At 41.4% G+C, this 22,685-nt stretch overlaps 1 protein-coding gene across 1 annotated transcript in view; it reads left to right on the forward strand.

Moving 5' to 3' along the window:
- The window catches only part of LOC111960893 (collagen alpha-1(V) chain-like), a 198,533-nt gene extending 181,547 nt beyond the window's left edge, over positions 1 to 16,986 (forward strand). Inside the window, exons 58-62 of the mRNA XM_070442065.1 lie at positions 238 to 350; positions 4,102 to 4,170; positions 7,045 to 7,280; positions 12,685 to 12,691; positions 14,285 to 16,986. Coding sequence (XP_070298166.1) covers positions 238 to 350; positions 4,102 to 4,170; positions 7,045 to 7,280; positions 12,685 to 12,691; positions 14,285 to 14,422 — 563 coding nt within the window. The 3' untranslated portion in view covers positions 14,423 to 16,986. The remainder of the gene's footprint in view (positions 1 to 237; positions 351 to 4,101; positions 4,171 to 7,044; positions 7,281 to 12,684; positions 12,692 to 14,284) is intronic.
- Positions 16,987 to 22,685: the final 5,699 nt, after the last annotated feature.

Below are 22,685 nucleotides of genomic sequence, written 5' to 3' on the forward strand. Positions count from 1 at the left end.
ATTATAAATATGATTGGTATTTGATGATTTGGGGTATAGAATAGTCTCTCCCTGGAATGCTAAATCATGCTAATTTAAACATTGAATGATCTCTGATGAAAAAGTTTCTAATTGTTAAGGTTCCCTTCTTCCCTCTCTCCTCCCCTCTTTCTTTTCCCTCTTCCCCATTTTCTCCCTCCCTCCCTCCCTCCCTCCCTCCCTCCCTCCCTCCCTCCCTCCATTTCTTGTCGTTTTCAGGTGAATACTGGATCGACCCCAACCAGGGTTGCTCGAGGGACTCTTTCAAGGTCCACTGCAACTTCACAGCAGGAGGAGAGAGCTGTATCTACCCTGATAAGAAGTCTGAAGGGGTAAGTCATGGCGCTTTTACACTCACCACTGGTAAAATTGTCACATTTTGAGAGTGATAGAAATGCGAACCATACACATTGTATAGGTTTTGGTGTATATAATGAGGGAAATACAAATGATTCAAATGCATCATGCCTGCGTGGCAAAGTGATATTTCTGGTTGATTGAAAAAGTGTGTATAAAAAAATCTTTCTACATTGTTCTGTCAAGTGTCAACTATTCCCCATTTGATTGACAGGTTAAATAACTCTGACTGTATGATGCAGATAAGTTAACATTTATGTATTCTTCCCTGGCCCCAGGCAAACTACTACACATATAAATCATATATACCTCTCTCCTGACACTACTGCATAATCACATAACACTCATATATGTAACATTCATGCATCACTATTACTTTACTGGTATGAGTGTAATACCCAGGGTCCTCCAAGCCCCGAGGGGGCAGCAGCTCCATGTACGACCCTTGGTGTTACAGTTACACACTGTTACACATGACATGTCATGATGTCAAAGAATATATTTGGGGCAGTCCCTCACTGTCAACAGAGAGTCAAAGACTCCCTTCAACACACATGTACACACACACAGAAACACACACGCGCGCACACACACACAAACACACATGCGCGCACACACACACAGTTTTGCCGTACTATCCTCCAGGTAAGTGTCAGTGGCCTAGTGTCGTCCCTGGCCCAGTCACCTCTAATAGGTTATGGCAGGTGACAGGCACCCAGAGAGGAATTTTCTGCTGGTTGGTTATGCATGGTATAGAGGAGAGGGGGACAGGAGAGGACAGGAGAGGAGAGGTAAAACACAGGAAACTGTGTCTGCGGCAGGCCAGGGGAGATCTGTAAGGGCTCTAAGCTACAGGACATTTTAACGATCCGCTGGCACATTGAGACACAGAGGAGCAGGAGTTTGCTTAAACTCAGATAAATGAACTTGACTTTTTATAGCCGGGCAGATTGATGGGCCAGTGGGATGGCCTCGTTAGTGTGAAGGAGTGGAGAGATGGCACATGGTCAGAGACCCTGACATTGACATGCACACATGTGGGCACACACACATGTGGAAAGTGGCGCCACACACACACACACACACACACACACACAACACACACACACACACACACACACACACACACACACACCACACACCACACACACACACACTCTCTCTCCCTCCTAGCCTGGAACACTGTATCCCTAGTCTACCCATCATGAGTTATGCAGAGGAGAGGATAGAGGAGAGGAGGTCAGTAGATAGATAAAGGACAGGAGAGAAAAAGAAGAGTTAGAAGTAGAAGGGATCAGTTCTAGGGTTATCAGTGGTCTCCTCCAGTAGAGGGGATCAGTTCTAGGGTATCAGTGGTCTCCTCCAGTTAGAGGGGATCAGTTTAGGGTCATCAGTGGTCTCCTCCAGTAGAGGGGATCAGTTCTAGGGTATCAAGTGGTCTCCTCCAGTAGAGGGGATCAGTTCTAGGGTATCAGTGGTCTCCTCCAGTAGAGGGGATTAGTTAATGGGTATCATGGTCTCCTCCAGTAGAGGGGATCAAGTTCTATGGTATCAGTTGTCTCCTCCAGTAGAGGGAATCAGTTCTAGGTATCAGTGGTCTCTCCAGTAGAGGGGATCAGTTCTAGGGTATCAGTGGTCTCCCCTCAGTAGAGGGGATCAGTTCTAGGTATCAGTGGTTCTCCTCCAGTAGAGGGGATCAGTTCTAGGGTATCAGTTGTCTCCTCCAGTAGAGGGATCAGTTCTAGGGTACAGTGGTCTCCTCCAGTAGGGATCAGTTCTCAGGGTATCAGTGGTCTCCTCCGAAGGTGGATTTGGAAGAGGTATGCGGGGATCAGTGTTAGGGTGTGATCAGTGTGTCTTCCTGAGAGGGGGATCAGTTCTAGGGTATCAGGGGTGTCTTCGTCGTCGCATCAGAGGGGATCTAGTTTAGTAGGTTCAGTGGTTGGTCTTCCCCTCAGTAGAGGGTCAGTTCTAGGGTATCAGTTGTCTCCTCCAGTAGGGGGATCAGTTCTAGGGTATCAGTGGTCTCCTCCAGTAGAGGGGATCAGTTCTAGGGTATCAGTTGTCTCCTCCAGTAGAGGGGATCAGTTCTAGGGTATCAGTGGTCTCCTCCAGTAGAGGGGATCAGTTTAGGGTATCAGTGGTCTCCTCCAGTAGAGGGGATCAGTTCTAGGGTATCAGTTGGTCTCCTCCAGTAGAGGGGATCAGTTCTAGGTATCAGTGGTCTCCTCCAGTAGAGGGGTCAGTTCTAGGGTATCAGTGTCTCCTCCAGTAGAGGGGGATCAGTTCTAGGGTATCAGTTGTTTCCTCCAGTAGAGGGGATCAGTTCTAGGGTATCAGTGGTCTCCTCCTGTAGAGGGGATCAGTTCTAGGTATCAGTGGTCTCCTCCAGTAGAGGGATCAGTTCTAGTATCAGTGGTCTCCTCCAGTAGAGGGGATCAGTTCTAGGGTATCAGTGGTCTCCTCCAGTAGAGGGATCAGTTCTAGGTATCAGTTGTCTCCTCCAGTAGAGGGATCAGTTCTAGAGTATCAGTTGTCTCCTCCAGTAGAGGTGATCAGTTCTAGTGTATCAGTTTGTCTCCTCCAGTAGAGGGGATAGTTCTAGGGTATCAGTGGTCTCCTCCAGTAGAGGGATCAGTTCTAGGGTATCAGTTGTCTCCTCAGTAGAAGGGATCATTTCTAGGGTATCAGTTGTCTCCTCATTAGAAGAGATCAGTTCTGTAGGGATATCAGGGTCTCCTCAGTAGAGGGGATCCAGTTGCTAGTGCGTATCAGTGGTCTCCTCCAGTGGGGTCCCCTGCTGCTCGCTCCACTCATGCTAGGAGAGCTGGAAGTGCCTTTCAAGACAGCAGGGTGTGTTTAATGTATGCTGTCTCCCAGCGCTAATTGATCTCCAGCTGAACATTCATTTACACATTAAGGCATTGATGACAAGCCCTGTATAAACCCTGTATCAGACTGATCTAGCTCATTCCTGGTGTATAATAATATTCAGAATATCACACTGGAGTATCACTGGCAATGTATCTGATACTTATTGGTAGTTATAATGCAGCTAAAGCTGAATAGAATTTAAATGAAGAAAACAAAAGTTTTACTTCTGGATCACTCTACAGCAGACTCTTAACTGCTTTGTAATTGAAAATTGACTTATTGTTGGCTATGCAGCAAAATCTTATCTAGTTTTAAATGAAAACCACAAAACAAAGCCACTTGTCTTTACCTACAGTATACAGAAGAAGCTTAAATGAACACCATAAAAGCATAGTCACTTCTATTTTGGTATAGAGCAGAACACTTAGCTGAAGGGAAAGGGGGCATTTTTAAGCTGGTCCTTTGGAGGCTAACAGATACATCCTAAATGGCACCCTATTCCTTTTATAGTGCACTCCTTTTGACTAGGGCCCATTTAGGATGCATACAACATCTCTTAATGAATCACTGTGTACTCATGAATATCTGATCAGTAATTAGCTGCCAGCCAGTGTTTACACAAAACGCGATAATGGCTTGCTAAGGTATTTTACACTCTCCCGGGCTGTTCAGTGTCACACAATACTACTGCAGGTCTCTCAGACACCACAGATGGACCAAGGGAGGGAGGGTTTAGAAGAACGAGGGGTAACGTTGTTATTTCTTTCAGGAGGCTATTCTTACTGTTTTTCTTTCTTTAACCATTTTTTGTCCTCCTCCTCTTCCCCCCTGTTTTGCTCCATCCATACCCAGACTAGGCTCACCTCCTGGGTAAAGGAGATCCCTGGCTCCTGGTTCAGTGAATTCAAACGTGGTAAACTGGTAAGCCCCCCTGACGCCCCCCTTCCACCCGTCCCCTTCCCTTTTTCCTGAACAGCTCATCTCATATTTTACAGAGCAAAATGGCAAAATGGCCCAAAGACTCCCCAGGCTCTTGGTATAGTCGCTACAAGCGAGGTTCCCTGGTAAGTGGCACGCCCACAGGTCTCTGGAGGCCCAGCTAGGGTGACTCCTGGCTGGGTCTCTGTGGGCCTGAGGGCCCTGCATGGTTCTAGGTTCTGGTTCTGGTTCTGGTCGGTACTGGTTCTGCATGGTTCCTGTACTGGTTGGCACTGGTCTTTGACTGGCACTCTGGCTTGTGTTTGTGGCGACACTGCTCTGCATGGTTCAGCACAATCAAGCTCAGCTCAGCACAACTTCAGTAAGACATACTGCAGTAGGTGAGTCTCTTCCTTCCAGAATAGAGGGAGACATCGTTGGTGGAACAGACAGACTGACAGACATACTTTACCATGGCAACTAGTAGTTGAAGAAGTTAAAGACGATTTTCCATTGAAGAAAAACTTCAATATACATTTTAAAAAAGGTAAGTGTAGTACAAAAAGTCAATGAATTGAGTAAATCAGTGTGTTGGTACTGAATGTTGCCATGGGAAAGTATGAGTGTAAATGCATCCACTCAACCTGCCTCTCTCTGAAGTTGGAGAGCATCACCTAGAAGTGACTGAGTGCCTCTTATGGTTAGACACACATTTCTATTTATAACAACTACTCCTATTGCCCTCAGCATTTCCAGTTGGCTCATAGATACTCATACTGTATAGATACCTATTCATAAATCATGTGAAGCTAGTCACAGGAGAGTGATTAGGCACCATTTTGTTCCTGCTACACTCATTCCACACATTCACCTACCCATTCAATCACAAGAGGATTACAACACTGATTCAATGTGAACAGTCAAAAGTCAGGCACTCAGTCACATTCCCAAGGGCTTCTGGGTACACCCACTTTTGACTTGCGGCTGCGATGAAGAGGTAATGTTTCCATGGCGATGCAGGGCTGTTTCTACACACTGGTTCTGCGGGGCAGAGCGGGGAGGAGGGATGAGGGAGGGGGAGGAGGGATGAGGGAGGGGGAGGAACAGACAGGAGCAGGGGAGGACCTAGCTTTTCTGAGTACCTGAACACTCACAGGGGTGAGGGATACTACTCCCTTTAAGAGCCACTGATTCACAGACAGACACTGTTACTTGGACACAATGGATATAGTTATCATCCTCTATGAGCCCAAATTCCTATCTAATGATGGTGTGGCCACCTTGTGGGTTCCTGAAAATACAGTACAACAGATTTGATTGACTTCCCTTTAATAGTAATCTGTAATGTCCATTATTGTCCAGATTGAGTCATATGTGTGTGTGTGTCTGTGTGTGCATGAGAGAGAGAGAATGTATCTATACACACACATTAGTGGCTCTCTGCTGTGACTGCATGGCACGGGCGTTGCATGTGCTTGGCTCTTGGTCTCAGTCAGTCCTGTTTGTCTGAAAGAAGAAGAGAACCCTGTGGAACGGATGGTGGAACGCTGTTGGTTGGTATGGAAACGGATCTCCAGCGTAAAATAGCATCACACCAAAGACTGATGTTCCCAAATGGACGGGTCATCAGGCATGATTTGTAATCATTAGATCCTAGCTACATTAATATAATAGAACACATGTTGGTTTAGAATTCCACTTAAACATGGCGAATTAGGCTAATTCTAAATTGTGGAAACCGATTAAACCAAACCATTATTATTTTTCATTTATACAATTATGTTTTACATTTACTAATGAGCTCCTTTCAAAACAATACATTTCCATAATTTTCTTAATTAAAGCTTAAGTGTTCAATTACGGTTAGCTCCACGATTGAGAGTAGTCATCACTTGTTCATTGCTAGTAGACTGCTATTCCTACAGAACCATTGAAGTCTTTCAGCAGAGAATAAGCCAGTCAGTATCTAAGGCCCCAGAGCCTGTAGATTAGAGCTCCTGTAGTAACTCCTGTCTGCCTTACTGTTTCTCAGACACAAGCTTACTCATAGAGCCCCAGACAGACAGACCCCATAATACAGCAAGCCTCTCCATCTCTCCCAAAGCTGGTTGATGACAGCCTAGATATTTCACTCTAAAGGACCTAGCCGGAACACCTCTGGTATATCCCCCCTCCTGATTTGTCGTCTGAGGAATCGGAATTCTATCCTACTCACGTAGCGCCGCCATGAATTATGGGTAATGAAGCTTAGCATACTCTCTGGAGACGAGCCGGCCGCCGTTGATCTCCTTACCCACAACCCCCCTCTCTCCCTGGTGCTGCAGTGACTGATGGGACAAACCCGTGTCGCGGCGCACTGCGCGCACCGATTGACATTCTATAATTCTGTGAAAGCAGCCGTAGCATCGGAAAGAGAGGTGAGGAATGCTGACATGTTTGAGTGACGGTGTGTCATTGCCCTGAGTCCGCCATGCTGCTGCATACACCTACAGTCTGTTGTCTGCGAAACACTCCGTCTAAAGTCATATGAAATCATAATCCCACAACGACACTACTCGGTGTCAGAATTAGAATTCACAAATAAAAGCGAGAAACCCTCCCAAGACAGCTCACAGTACATGAGAATGGTGTGATGTGTAGATTTGAGTGTTCTTGGTAGAGAACAAACAATAAAGCAATGTTGTGTCTGAAATGGCACCCTATTCTTTAAATAGTGTGCTACTTTTCGCAAGAGCGCTGCTCAAAAGTAGTGCACTATTTAGGGAATAGGGTGTACATACATACCCAAATATGTATAGTATGTATGTATAGTGTCTGTATTAGTCCACAGTGTCTGTTCCGGCCTAGACCCTTTATCCCCTCTCCCTCCATCTGTAGCTCTCGTACGTGGACGCTGAGGGCAACCCCATTGGTGTGGTCCAGATGACCTTCCTGCGTCTGCTGAGCGCGGCCGCCCGCCAGAACCTAACCTACAACTGCTACCAGTCGGTGGCCTGGCACAACCAGGACGGGGACTCATACGACAAGGCCATCCGCTTCCTGGGCTCCAACGACGAGGAGATGTCCTATGATAACAACCCCTACATCAGAGCCGTGGTGGACGGCTGTAGACGGTGAGGGAGAAAGGGTTGGGTGTGTGTGTGGTGTGTGTGTTTGTGTGTGTGTGTGTGTTGGTGTGTGTGTGTGGTGTGTGTGTGTGTGTGTGTGTGTGTGTGTGTGTGTGTGTGTGTGTGTGTGTGTGTGTGTGTGTGGTGTGTGTGTGTGTGTGTGTGGGGCATAGGGCATAGGTGTGAGTAAGGGATTTGACGGTCATGTGTATAACGGCGTTTGTGTGTGGTGGGGTGGTGAATTGGTGTCGTGGGGGAGTGAATTGTGTGTTTGTGTGGGGGGGTGTGGAATTGTGTGTCTGTGTTGGGTGGGGGAGTGAGTTGTGTGTCGTGTGGGGTGGGGGAGTGAATTGTGTGTCTGTGTGGGTGGGGGAGTGGAATTGTTGTGTGTCTGTGGGTGGGGGAGTGAATTGTGTGTCTGTGTGGGGTGGGGTAGTGAATTGTGTGTTTGTGTGGGTGTGGGGAGTGAATTGTGTGTCTGTGGAGTGGGGAATGAATTGTGTGTTTTGTGTGGGGGGGGAGTGAATTGTGTGACTGTGTGGGGTGGGGAATGAATGTGGTGTTTGTGTGGGGTGGGGGAGTGAATTGTGTGTCTGTGTGGGGTGGGGGGTGTGAATTGTGTGTCTGTGTGGGGTGGGGGTGTGAATTGTGTGTTTGTGTGGGGTGGGGGAGTGAATTGTGTGTCTGTGTGGGGTGGGAGTGAATTGTGTGTTTGTGTGGGGTGGGGGAGTGAATTGTGTGTCTTTGTTTTGGTATTTGGTATTTTATTCGGATCCCCATTAGCTGTTGCAAAAGCAGCAGCTACTCTTCCTGGGGTCTACACAAAACATGAAACATGACATAATACAGAACATTAATAGACAACAGCTCAAGGGCAGAACTACATTAAAAACAAAAACAAATTACTAAAGGCATATGTAGCCTACATATCAATACAGACACACAAACTATCTAGGTCAAATAGGGGAGAGGCATTGTGCGGTGAGGTGTTGCTTTATCTGTTTTTTGAAACCAGGTTTGCTTTTTATTTGAGCAATATGAGATTCCATGCAATAATGGCTCTATATAAAACTGTACGCTTTCTTGAATTTGTCCTGGATTGTGAACAGACTGTGAAAAGACCCCTGGCGGAATGTCTGGTGGGGTAAGTGTGTGTCAGAGCTGTGTGTAAATTGACTATGCAAACAATTTGGGATTTTAAACACATTAATGTTTCTTATAAAAAGAAGAAGTGATGCAGTCAGTCTCTCCTCACCTCTTAGCCAAGAGACACTGGCATGCATAGTATTTATATCAGCCCTCTGATTACAATGAAGAGCAAGACTGGCCGCTCTGTTCTGGGCCAGCTGCAGATTAACTAGGTCTTTCCTTGAAGCACTCGACCACACGACTGGACAGTAATCAAGATAAGACAAAACTAGAGCCTGCAGAACTTGCTTTTTGGAGTGTGGTGTCAAAAAAGCAGAGCATCTCTTTATTACAGACAGACCTCCCCCCATCTTTACAACCATTGAATCTATAGGTTTTGACCATGACAGTTTACAATCTAAGGTAACGCCAAGTAATTTAGTCTCCTCAACTTGTTCATTACCAGATTCAGCTGAGGACTAGAACTTAGGGAATGATTTGGACCAAATACAATGCTCTTAGTTTTAGAGATGTCCAGGACCAGTTTATTACTAGCTACCCATTTCAAAACAAACAGCAACTCTTTGTTAAGGGTTTCAGTGATTTCATTAGCTGTAGTTGCTGATGCGTATATGGTTGAATCATCAGCATACATGCTTTGTTTAATGCCAGTGACAGGTCATTGGTAAAAATAGAAAAGAGTACAGGGTCTAGAGAGCTGCCCTGCGGTACACCACACCGTGCTTCTACACCTGCATTGCTTGCTGTTTGGGGTTTTAGGCTGGGTTTCTGTACAGCACTTCGAGATATTAGCTGATGTACGAAGGGCTATATAAAATGAACTTGATTTGATTTGATTCCATGTTTGACATTAGAGAAGCTTCCATTAAAGAAAACCCTTTGAGTTCTATTAGATATCTCTGAATCCATAATATGGCAGACGTTGATAAGCCATAACACATATGTTTTTTCAACAACAGGTTATGGTTTGTAAAGTAAGAATTTGTTCTTAACTGACTTGATAAATAAAGGTTAAATAAAAAATAAAATGGTGAATAATATCAAAGGCTGCACTAAAATTTAACTGTACAGCTCCCACAACCTTCTTATTATCAATTTTTTTCAACCAATCATCAGTCATTTGTGTCAGTGCAGTACATGTTGAGTGCCATTCTCTATAAGCATGCTGAAAGGCTGTTGTTAGTTTGTTTACAGAGAAATAGCATTGTATTTGGTCAACCACTCTTGGGTGGTTTCCTCTAGGCTCAGATTAAAGATATGACAGATAAGAGGGGCTATAGAGTCAGCTACCATCCTCAGTAGCTTTCCATCTACATTGTCAATGCCAGGAGGTTTGTCATTATTGATTGATAACAATAATTTTCCCACCTCCCACACTTTATTTTCAAAATTCAAACTTAATGCTTTTCTCACATTATTTGTTTTTTTATGCATGAATACGATGGCTCACTGTACATTGTTGGCATTTCCTGCCTAAGTTTGCCCACTTTGCCAATGAAGTATTAATATTTGGTAACATCAAATGGTTTTGTGATGAATAAGCCATCTGATTTGATGAAAGATGGAGTTGAAATAGTCTTTCTGCCCATAATTTCATTTAAAGTATTCCCCCAAAAATGTTACATCATGCTTTATATCATTGATCTTGGCTTCATAATACAGTATTTTTCTTTTTACACCTGGCTATCAGTGGAGCCTTGTCTGGCAGCGAAACAGATAATTCAGCCTAATTTACTGTCTTAAAAAAAAGAAATGCTGATATGGCTGATTACTTAAACAAATGTGGTTTCTGCAGATAATTAAGATGTACAAAGTATGGCATAAGAGGACAACAAGCAGATAAGAGGCAATCTGTAATTTCAATAAAGACATTAATGAGTGAGCTAGGACAGACATAGTCAATATAACTATTTGTTCAGCACTTTTGAAATGTACAGCGACAGAATTCAGAACATGGGCCGTTCTTACAGTGTTCTCCCTGTACACCAAGTCAGAACCTGTAGGATATTTTTTTTTTCACCTTTATTTAACCAGGTAGGTTACAACTGCGACCTGACCAAGATAAAGCAAAGCAGTTCGACACATACAACAACGCAGAGTTACACATGGAATAAACAAACATACAGTCAATAATACAGTAGAAAAAGTCTATATACAGTGTGTGCAAATGAGGGAAGATAAGGGGGGTAAAGGCAATAAATAGGCCATGGTGGCGAAGCAATTACAATATACCAATTAAACACTGGAGTGATTGATGTGCAGAAGATGAATGTGCAAGTAGAGATACTGGGGTGCAAAGGAGCAAGATAAATAAATAAATACAGTAAGGGGATGAGGTAGTTGGATGGGCTAAATGGAAGAATAAAAGGAGCATGAATAAAGGGATGAATAAAGGGGGCATATAAGCAGACAATGAAATCTCTTAGAATATTCAATGATTACATTTCTCATATAACAGGTTATAGGCTACATGTGCTCCACCAAGTAAGAATAATAGGCGAAATTAAGAGGGGAAAATAGACTAAAATATTAGGGTGGGGCACATGGGCTACTAACAGCTTGATACACAACACATTCACTTATTATTACTTTCTTTGCTACAGTATACATATCTCCCTGGCATATTACATAATTTATGCAGCAGCATACAATACATTTTTGGACTCACCTTGTTGTGCTGTGCTCACTTGAACAGGAAGGTGGCGCGGCGGTCCTTCGTGGGCAAATTTTGTCATCAAACTTTGTTATCAAAGTTTGGCATTCTCTGGATATATGGTTCTTTCAAGACAACTGGGAACTCGGAAAAAAACAAGGTAGAATCATGATGAGGTCAGTGATCTTCTGGTCGTAGCTCTAGAAAGAGGCCCAAGTTCCGGATTTAGAATTCCGAGTTGGATGACCGTTCAACACATATTTTCCCAGTTGGAGCTTATTTTTCCAGAATTCCTCGTTGTCTTGAACTCACTGAAGTCAGATTTCGCTGTTCTAAGTTAACAGTTGTTTTGAGCGTAGCACCAATCACGCTTCATTGACAGCATGGCCAATTTTTTATGTTTATCATTTTAAGCTTGGAAAAGAGATCCTTAATCCCAGACTTGGGACCACACATCCACTCCACTGAATAGCAGACTAGTGATTGCTTTGCAATGTTTGCAGTTAGCCACTGATTCTTTCCAAACCACTCATTCTGTAATTTGTGATTTCCGACTTGTTGTGTAATGCTTATGGCCAATGGCCGATGAGCACCGATACATTTTATCCATAATTTCTCTTCATTTGACAAGTTTTGAAAAGGATTGTCGACTTGATTCACGATGATGACTGCTTGTCTAGCTTGCTAGCTAAGATTTTGAAAGTATGATGTTGACATGATCAGTCCAATCAAAGCTACTGTAGATAAAACGTGATTTGACATAATTTTATCTGTGGCCAATAACCTTGAGCCTTCTTGGATGGGCACTTCAAATGTCACTCTATGGCAGCACCCAAGGGGCTTGAATTTTCAAGCTCTACCCTTAGACTTGGCGGTAACGTAGTTTCCCCATGAGTGACAGAACTACTAGCTCAGTACTACTAGCTCAGAACTACTAGCTCAGTTTAATCTATAATTTCTCTTCATTTTTTCTCTTCATATGACAAGGATTAAAAAGGATTTGCCAGTAGATTGTCGACTTGATTCACGATGATGACTGCTAGCTAAGATTTTGAAAGTATGATGTTGACATGATCAGTCCAATCAAAGCTACTGTAGATAAAACGTGATTTGACATAATTTTATCTGTGGCCAATAACCTTGAGCCTTCTTGGATGGGCACTTCAAATGTCACTCTATGGCAGCACCCAAGGGGCTTGAATTTTCAAGCTCTACCCTTAGACTTGGCGGTAACGTAGTTTCCCCATGAGTGACAGAACTACTAGAAAACATTACCAACACCTACGCTCCGTATTTTCAGCTGGCTGTCCCACCACCACAGAAAGCACTGAGCTAGGCTGAAACACCTGCATTTTGGAGCTGCCTTACTCAATAGAGCAAAAAATTGTTTGTATGTGCCTTTATTAACCTCTCTGGTACAAGTAGGATGCTAGTCAGAAATAGCATTAAAATTAATCACTTACATTTGATGATCTTCATCTGGTGGCACTCCCAGGTCTCCATGTCAGACAATAAATGTTTGTTTTGTTCATTAATGTCCCTCTTTATGACCAAAAAACTCCTTTTTGTTTGCGCGTTTTGTCCAGTAATCCGAATGCTTAAGTCCAGACGAAAAGTTTTTAAAAAGTACAATAAAAGTTAGTAGAAACATGCCAAACGATGTTTAAAATCAATCCTCCTGTTGTTTTTGTCATAAATAATCAATAATATTTCAACCGGACAAAAGCTTCGTCAATAGGAAAGGAGAAACAAGAAAGGCGCATTCCCGATCAGGCGCATGGCTAATGTCTGGAATTTTCCACTGGCCTCTGATTGAAAGTGCTGTATCTCCCTAATTTTTCAGAGTAAAAGCCTGAAACAATGCCTAAAGACTGGCCACAAGTAGGTGAAGCAATAGGGCTCGTGAACTAGGTCATAAGTCTTTGTATGGTGGATAGGCTTTCAATGGAAAAACAGCCTTTCAAAATAATAGTACTTCCTGGTTGGATTGTCTTCAGGTTTTCGCCTGCCATATCAGTTCTGTTATATTCACAAACATTATTTTAACAGTTTTGGAAACTTTAGAGTGTTTTCTATCCAAATCTACTAATTATATGCATATCCTATCTTCTGGGCCTGAGTAGCAAGCAGTTTAATTTGGGCACGCTTTTCATCCAAAATTCCGAATGCTGCCCCCTACCCTAGTGAAGTTAACGTAATGATATATATATATATTTTTTTTTTACATTGTTTGCAAACTGATGTGTTACATATTAATTCCAAAATAATATGCAAAACAGGCAAGCCCCCGCCCCCCAAAAAATGACCTGAATGACAGGTCACCACTTCAAGAAGCAATTTCATAAATTCATCAAGTGCAATGTCTGGATGCTCCTTATTAATCATATCATACCAACCAATTTTAGCATCATCCACATAAGAGTCACGACAAAATCTTTTGTATGATCTCTTATACACTATTTTAGGCCCAGCTTTTGGAACTTTGGCTTTCCTGGATATAGCCACTATTGTGATCACTGCATCCAATGGGTACGGATACATGTGATCTGTACATGTGGATGATCTTGTTCCTGTAGTGTTTGTAAATTAATAACCTGAACCAGATTACAGGCACTGGTTACAGTAAGAAGCTTCCTTTTTAGTGGACAGCTTGATGAAAACCAGTCAATATTCAGGTCCCCAAGAACGTAAACATCTCTCTGCTTACATCACATACACTATCAAGCATTTCACACATATTATTTAGATTCTGACTATTAGCACTTGGTGGCCTATAGCAACACCCCAAAAGAAAATGCTTTAGATGTGCCAAGTGAACCTGCAACCACAACACTTGACATAAGATATTCCCAAAGCATTACAGGGATATGGCTCTGAATATATACAGCAACACCTCCCCCATCAGCATTTCTGTCTCTTCTATAGATGTTATATCCTTGTATTGCTACTGCTGTATCATCAACTGAATTGTCTAAGTGAGTCTCAGAAATGACTAATATATGAATGTTATCTGATGTTATCTGATGGGGGGGGGGGGTGAATTGTGTGTCTGTGTGGGGGGAGTGAATTGTATGTCTGTGTGGGGTGGGGGGAATGAATTTAAGATTTGATGCAAAAAATAAACCCTACTGTATACTGTATATAGAGGTCGAAGTACAGTAGCACTTTCTCACTCTGTCTATCCCTCTCTGTTTTTCAGTTGAAAAAGGGCTATGAAAAGACAGTACTGGAGATCAACACACCAAAGGTGGAACAGGTGCCTTTTGTTGACATCATGTTCAATGATTTCGGCGGGGCTACGCAGAAGTTTGGATTCGAAGTGGGTCCTGTCTGTTTCATCGGCTAAGACTGTTTACTGAACAAAATGGAGAAAATAAAAAGCATATTTATTTTCTCAGAAACAAAACACATGAATAGGACAATTTGTATTTGTGTAAAACATTCTGTGTCCAAAAGCAACAAGTATGAATAAAATACACAAAAATCAAGATGAGAATACTACAATAAATTTCTAGAGGATTCGATAAGAATAATAAAAAAAGAGCAACCTTGTAACCTCAGTGTGCCTTCTCCATCACATGCAAGTTTTGAAACTGAATAAGTCAGATACTACCGACCCCTATCTTCACCCATGACCCCTATCACCGTTCCCAAACCTCCACACACTCCCAGAGCACTTGATGTAAATCCAGTCTGGTTGTCGAACTCACCGGAGGCAAACTTTTACCTGCTACTCCACTGGTTTCAGAAGGTTGCCATGGACTCCATCCCATGTGGCAGTTTTCTTCTTTGTTTTTTTTTATTGTTTTTTGTTGTTGTTTTTTTGTCTCCCTCTCAATTCCCTCTTTGAATATTTTATTAATTAGTTCATTCGTTTGCTCATTCATTCATTTCGGAAGCTTTGTTTTGTGCATAATTGTCTCCCCATTCTTCTGAATGGAACTTATATATATAAATATATATAAATATTTTTTGTATGTTTGTAAGTACTTTCTGTATATTTTTCCTGGTAATGTTTATTGTTTCTGGCTTCAAAACATGCATGTGACCTTTTAAGACGTGAGGTAAAAGATGATGGTCATTGGAATACATCAAATTCGCAGATACTAAAGTAAGGAATTGGACATGTAAATTGGAGAATAGATGAGGAGGGCTTGTCTTGTTGCTGGGTGTGAAGAACACCTTATTGTAATTTAAGAACCGAATGAAAATAAAATATGGAAATATTACTCTGCGCTAGTATGTGAGAGTTGATTACCATAACAGATAATGTGTCAAGATAAAAATGACAAACATTCCTCCTCTTCTTGTGTCCTCTATTTTGGGTGCATTTTGAGATTTTATTAACTTAATAAACAACTTTGATATTTTTTTCCTTCAATACTTCCATATTTCTACTCTATCAAACTATATATGCAGCAGGAGATGTCACTTTTCAATGAAACACAAGAAATCAATACTTAGGTGCTATTCTTTCTCCTGTGGTGCTATTATATTTTCAAGTTTGTTGTTATTTTGTAAGTACAGTAAGCTGATGGTGGTGATGTTAACTTGTCACCATGACTACCCTGTCTGTCCCTGACCCTGACCCTCTTAGCCATCACCTCTGACACAACATCTTCGCTACATTCTTATTTATGTCCAGGGGTGTTTTAATGCATGCCAGTTTGCTTCATATTCATTCATAGATCCATGCAGTATTTTATTTTATGTATTTCTCTGCTTCCAAGGCCCACTTAGTAAAAACTAACAGCGTCTGATCATACTGCAAATTACTTGGAATGTGCTAATAGAAATAAGATTGTACTCAGTTGCCGAATGTGGTGCTAATTTATCAAATTTTCTTAGATGTCTTTAAAAAAGAAAGAAAACGGTAGAAGCGATGCATGGTTCCAAGACATGGTGCATTTTGTGAATGGACCTCATGATTGGTGTTATGTACAATGGATAATCTTTTTCACTTCGTCAAGCTTTTTACTGCTTTTCTTTTTCGGGTTTGGGGGTGAAGGTGACTGGTTTGGAATGGGTACGGAGTGTCTCCCCATTTGAGTATTCCAAAGCACATGGCCGAGGAACAGTTTGGAGTTTTGGTACCTGAAACCATTAACTTTCTTACCAAAGGCTTTTTTTTATATAGCTTTAAGTTCCTAGAGGGCCAAGAATCCACTACGTATTTTGAAATCCACTATTTGAAAATGTGGTAGAATTGTCTAATGATGATTAAAATCAGATGTGTCATGTACAAGTCAAAAATATATTTTCAAACATATATTTAAAAAATAAAAATGACAAATTTAGATTTTTTTTTTAAGTGAACGATATCTAATAGTCCATCAGATTAGCCCGCTTAAAGGTAGAAAAGCCAGATGCAAAGCTTGTTTTTGTATTGTTGTTTGGGGTCTTCTGATGTAACTGTTGTTTTACTTTCTTAAGCGCTAGTTATACCCTTGTACAAACTATGCACTCTGCCTGCTTTTGACCACTACAGCATCTGCCACAGAAAGTTTTACTGTCCTGCATAAGTAGCTTGTTTTTTGTTATGTTTTTTGTTTTTACCTTCTAGATATGTGACTTGAACCATTTACGTTAAGATACACTTATTGATCATCAATTTTTAATATTCATTTCGATGAAGCACTCCAAATTTAACATGTTTGCTTTCAATAAAAGGACAAAACATTTTTGTAAATTTTCAGAACCAGCAGTAATGCTGCCAATAAAGTTTTTTGTTTTGTTTTGTTTTTGTTTTTTTATTGTTTTACGTTTGTCTGTTCGTTAGTTTTTATGGTCTTGTCTGTGTAAGAGAGGATAGAAGATATATTGGTTTTTATGTCAATAAATTCAAGTTTACTGTGGCCACCCACTCTTGTATGTCTTTTGAAGCATTAAAACCTATCTGTATGCATGAAATTGTAAAGTTTTTTTCTCTTGTTTTTATACTTTACAATGACATGATCTCCAACCCACTTTTTATTATTAAAATAGGTAGAATGCTACATTTCATATGCTAAAATTGAAAACGGTCATGTCCATAGTTGTGAAGTGGAGAGAGAATGGTGATGTTGTAACTCTCTACCCACAGCCAATTGTCATTTGTAGTATATTTATTGTATTATTTAAAAATAAATGTAAATTGACACCATAGTGTTACTGGAAGGCGCCCTCTTTATCTCAGAAACAGAGAATTACTTATCATTAAATGGTTTTTAGTCACAATTTGCAATTTTTCTAAATGAAATATTACTGCAACTCACCTAAACACTGGTATTATGTTAGTCTACCTTGATCCAAAAATCCACCATCAATAAGATGTGGACAAAAATATGTTTTATTCATTTTTCTCACTCTTTTACAGACTGTTGGAAGACTATCATCACCTCTCTACATACAAATAGTAAGTTAAATGTTTCATCTTTTTTTATTAATAGTTATAGCATCCACAGTTAGAATATGATCTTGTGAAGCAAAACATGTTTATAGTAAGTGAAGTTTCACCATTTCTAAAATCCTTATTCTGGCATCCTGATTACGACTGAAAATCATTGCTGTCTTAATGTGTTCCGCCACCTCCACCCCTCATTAGAATACCTGTCCATACAGTGCCTTCAGAAAGTATTCATACCCTTTGACTTAGTCCACATTTTGTTGTGTTACAAACTGAATTCAAAATGGATTAAATTGATTTTTTTCTCACCCATTTACACACAATGCCCCATAAAGACAAAGTGAATTGTATTTTTTTTAATTTGTGCACATTTATTGAAAATGAAATACAGCAATATCTCATTTACTCAAGTATTCACACCCCTCAGTCAATACATATTAGAATCACATTTGGCAGTGATTATTGCTGTGAGTCTTTCTAGGTAAATCTCTAAGAGCTTTGCACACCTGGATTGTACAATATTTGCACATTATTCTTAAAACAATTCTTCAAGCTCTGTCAAGTTGGTTGTTTGTCATTGCTAGACAGCCATATTCAAGTCTTATCATAGATTTTCACGCCGATTTAAATCAAAACTATAACTAGGCCACTCAGGAACATTCGATGTCGCCTTGGTAAGCCACTACAGTATATATTTGGCCTTGTGTTTTAGGTTATTGTCCTGCTGAAAGGTGAATGTGTTTCCCAGTGTCTGTTGGAAAGCAGACTGAACCAGGTTTTCCTCTAGGATTTTGCCAGTCCTTAGCTCTATTCCGTTTATTTTTATCTTTTTCCTTCATCTTGTTCAATTGTTGCCATGCACCTGCAAATAAGATTACTCAGATGTGCGAGTGCCTTTTTGAATTTATCTTAAAAAACACTCTAGTCCTTTCCGATGACAAGCATTCCCATAACATGATGCAACTACCACCATGCCTGAAAATATGATGAGTGGTACTCAGTGATGGGTTGTGTTGGATTTGCCCCAAATATAACCCTTTGTATTCAGAACATAAAGTTAATTTCTTTGCCACATTTTTTTCAGTTTTACTGTCATGCCTTAATGCAAACAGGATGCATGTTTAGGAATATTTGTATTCTGTACAGGCTTCCTTCTTTTCAATCTGACATTTAGGTTAGTATTGTGGAGTAACTACAATGTTTTGATCCATCCTCAGTTTTTATCCTATCACAGCCATTAAACTTTGTAACTGTTTTAAAGTCACCATTGGCCTCATGGTGAAATCCCTGAGAGGTTTCCTTCCTCTCTGGCAACTGAGTTAGGAAAGACGCCTGTAACTTTGTAGTGACTGGGTGTATTGATACACCATTCAAAGTGTAGTTAATAACTTCACCACGCTCAAAAGGATATTCAATGTCTGCTTTTTTTTATGTTTTTTTTTTTTTTTTTTTTTTTTTTACCGTTATTTTACCAGGTAAGTTGACTGAGAACACGTTCTCATTTGCAGCAACGACCTGGGGAATAGTTACAGGGGAGAGGAGGGGGATGAATGAGCCAATTGTAAACTGGGGATTATTAGTTTACCCATCGACCAACACGTGCCCTTCTTTGTGAGCCATTGGAAAACCTCTCTGGTGTGTGTGGTTAAATCTGTGTTTGAAATTCACTGCTCGACTGAGGGACTACTCCTGAACTTATTTAGGCTTAAGAACATAATTCCGCTTTGACATTATTGGGTATTGTGTGCAGGCCAGTGACACTACATCTCAATCTAATCCATTTTAAATTCAGGCTGTAACACAACAGAAATCTGGAAAAAGTCAAGGGGTGTGAATACTTTCTGTATCTAGAGGAGACAAATATTGATACTGGGTAAACAGAGATTAAAACAGAACGACATGCAGAGTTACTTACACCCCCACATCATCGCTTTGTAGGCCTGGTGCTTATCTTTGAATTAGCTTTGGTTTTCCATTTTGGTTGTTGGTCTTTCAGCATTCTAACAGGTTCTTTAAAAACGTTGTTATCAAAAACTCTGTATATTCCCTTTAATGCAGTGGATTTCTAAAAGTATTCCTGGGCATTCGTTGTCTACACTATCTATCTCTCTCATGCATTCTCTCTGGCATTGTTTATTTGTAACAGTATTCCTGTGCACAGACTCATTGTATACTTAAGCAATAAGGCCAGAGGGGGTGTGGTATATGGCCAATATACCACGGCTAAGGGCTTTTCTGAAGCACGACTCAACGCGGAGTGCCTGGACACAACACTTAGCCAAGGTATATTGGCCATATATCACAAACCCCCGAGGTACCTTATTGCTATTATAAACTGGTTACCAACGTAACTAAAGCAGTAAAAATAAATGTTTTGTCATATACGTGGTATACATCTGATATATCACGGCTGTCAGCGATTCAGCCTTCAGGGCTCGAACCACCCAGTTTATAAAGTACTGTACATTGTATGTTCTCCACATAATGATAGATATAGGACTCTTCATGGATATAACTAACTTCAGTGTTGACATTGCCATTGAGGGCTTCCACCGGCATTTTAAAGTAGTCAACTGAGTGGGGATTCCTATGGGTTGTAGCCTCAATGGCGATACTCATGCTGTCACAGACATTATAATGGCACTGATATAAAGATGAGTCCTCTATCTAGCTCTATGGTTGTACCTCTTATTTAGAATAGGATCCCCTGTATAAAGATGATTCCTCTATCTAGCTCTATGGTTGTACCTCCTATTGAGATGAGGATCCCCAGTATAAAGATGAGTCCTCTATCTAGCTCTATGGTTGTACCTCTTATTTAGAATAGGATCCCCTGTATAAAGATGATTCCTCTACCTAGCTCTATGGTTGTACCTCTTATTGAGATGAGGATCCCCAGTGTCTGTTTGTCTTGTGTTCAGAGCAGTAGCATCTTCCAAATGGAAGGAGAGAAGAGGGGAGAGGAGGGAGGGAGAGAGGGAAGGAGGTAAAGGAGTGTGTTTGATGTGTAAATATGCGGCACACAGTCGGCTTGTGTTGTTTTCTCCACAGAAATGCAGGTGAATTACACATTCGTTTGGGTCAAAATTAGAACATTATTCAAAAGGGGTATAGTAGGAGATTATCATTAGCATGCATAGAATGAATTAGCATTCTCTCTTCCTCTATCTCTCCCTCTCTTTCCTCTCCTCCTTGTTTCTTATTGTCATGGGGAACACAACCGTCTTTGACATCTTTAAACTCCGTTCCTGTGAACTGGGCAGCAGCATATTCCCAACGGAAGACAAGAATGCTCAGAAGGTACTGGGGTTCTAGCTGTTCCGAGACATGGTAGCAGCAGATGGAGAATTCTATAATTACAGTATATTCAAGATCAAAGGTTACCGTCATCATGGTGACGAAAACGGGGGGAAATGAGCTGATGCAAACAGACACAGACAGTGAGGTTGTTCTACAGCAGGTATTCCCAAACTGGGTACCCCCCAGGGGTATGCGCAATACAGTCGGGTACGCCTAATAAAAATGTGATTCACATTTTCAAACAGTACATTTCTATTTTCCAACAGGGCTATACATTTGGGTGAGGTTTTTTTCTCGCCAGAGTAGCCTCGTTTCACTGCCAAAAATAAAATTCAACCATCTAGTGTTCAGCAAAATAACAACACAATGTCAAATACAGGTACCCTAGTCAAATAATTACCATCCAATCGCATTAACCGTTACTCTCTCGTGGGAAACCTTCACTCTTGGTCAGACATTTAGAAACGAAACATGACAATTAGAAAAATAAGCCACAGGAGTTTTTTGAATGAGAATAAAGACGACTTTCAAATAGCAAGACATGTATAAAAGCATTAGATACCATTAATAAGAAGTGGCTAGAAGTGTCTTATACAGTGGGGCAAAAAAGTATTTAGTCAGCCACCAATTGTGCAAGTTCTCCCACTTAAAAAGATGAGAGAGGCCTGTAATTTTCATCATAGGTACACTTCAACTATGACAGACAAAATGAGAAAAAAAATCCAGAAAATCACATTGTAGGATTTTTAATGAATTTATTTGCAAATTATGGTACATAGCTCTAGATGTCACTCTCACGTGATCCTTGCCTCTGCGCACATCTTTTCAAAGACACGCCATCTCGCCTCCGCACACACTGCGGATTAATCTGCCTCCTCTGGTCTACGCCGGGCTCCACGGCAAAGAATATATACTCTACACCGTGGGGCCAAATATGATCCACAAGAACGTGCTCGTTCTCAAAAAATCCCAGATACCACCGCGGGGACTGCAGAGCAGGCTGGGGACCAAAGCCTAACTGCTCGGCTCTCTCAAACCAAAGAGCCTAACAACGGACAGTGACATCAGATTAGTAACCCACCACTTACGCCGCAGGGGACTTAAGACGTGTCCCCTGCTTCTTAAGCCAGTACATGTAACCAGACCCGTTTTGAAGTTTGCTATGAGAGCATTTGGAAATGAATCCCATGTAAGATGAGGAGAAATGTTCTATACTGGTCAGATGAAACCAATAATATAACTTTTGGTTTAAAAACTCAACTCGTCGTGTTGGAGGACAAAGAATGCGACGTTCATCCAAGAAGAACACGCATACCTACTGTGAAGCATGGGGTGGAAACATCATGCTCCTTCTGCGGGCTGTTTTTCTGCAAATGGGACCGGACACCTTGAATCCGTGGTTTAGGAAAGTAAAATTGGGGCCATGTATCTAAAAGTAGATTTTGAGTGAAAACCTCCTTCCATCAGCAAGGCATGAATGAAACGGTGGCTGGTCTCAGCATTGACAATGATCCAAAACACACCGCCACCAAGAATACCGTCTGTTTGAACATCGAAGTCAATATCACTTCAGGACCCGTGGCAACGAACGGGATTCGGGCTTTCGTAAGAAGCATTTCAAGGTCCTGGAGATACAGTGCCTAGCCTCAGTCATCTCCAGATCCTCAACCCCATAGGAAAATAGGCGCGGTTTTGAGGGAGTTTGCCCGTGTGGTTGCCCAGCAACAGCCCCACTCCTGCTCAGTACCAGGGAGAGACCTGCATAGAAGGAAGGGCCCAAAAAACCAGCAACAGTGTGTGAAAAACCCTTTGTGAGACTACAGAAAAACTGTTTGACCTCTGTCATTGCCAACAAAGGTGGTATATTTAACAAAGTACTTGAGATAAACTTTTTATTTGCACCAAATTTACTTTATTTTCCACC

Source organism: Salvelinus sp. IW2-2015, linkage group LG4q.1:29 (genome assembly GCF_002910315.2).
Source record: "Salvelinus sp. IW2-2015 linkage group LG4q.1:29, ASM291031v2, whole genome shotgun sequence".
Classification (NCBI taxonomy): Eukaryota; Metazoa; Chordata; class Actinopteri; order Salmoniformes; family Salmonidae; genus Salvelinus; species Salvelinus sp. IW2-2015.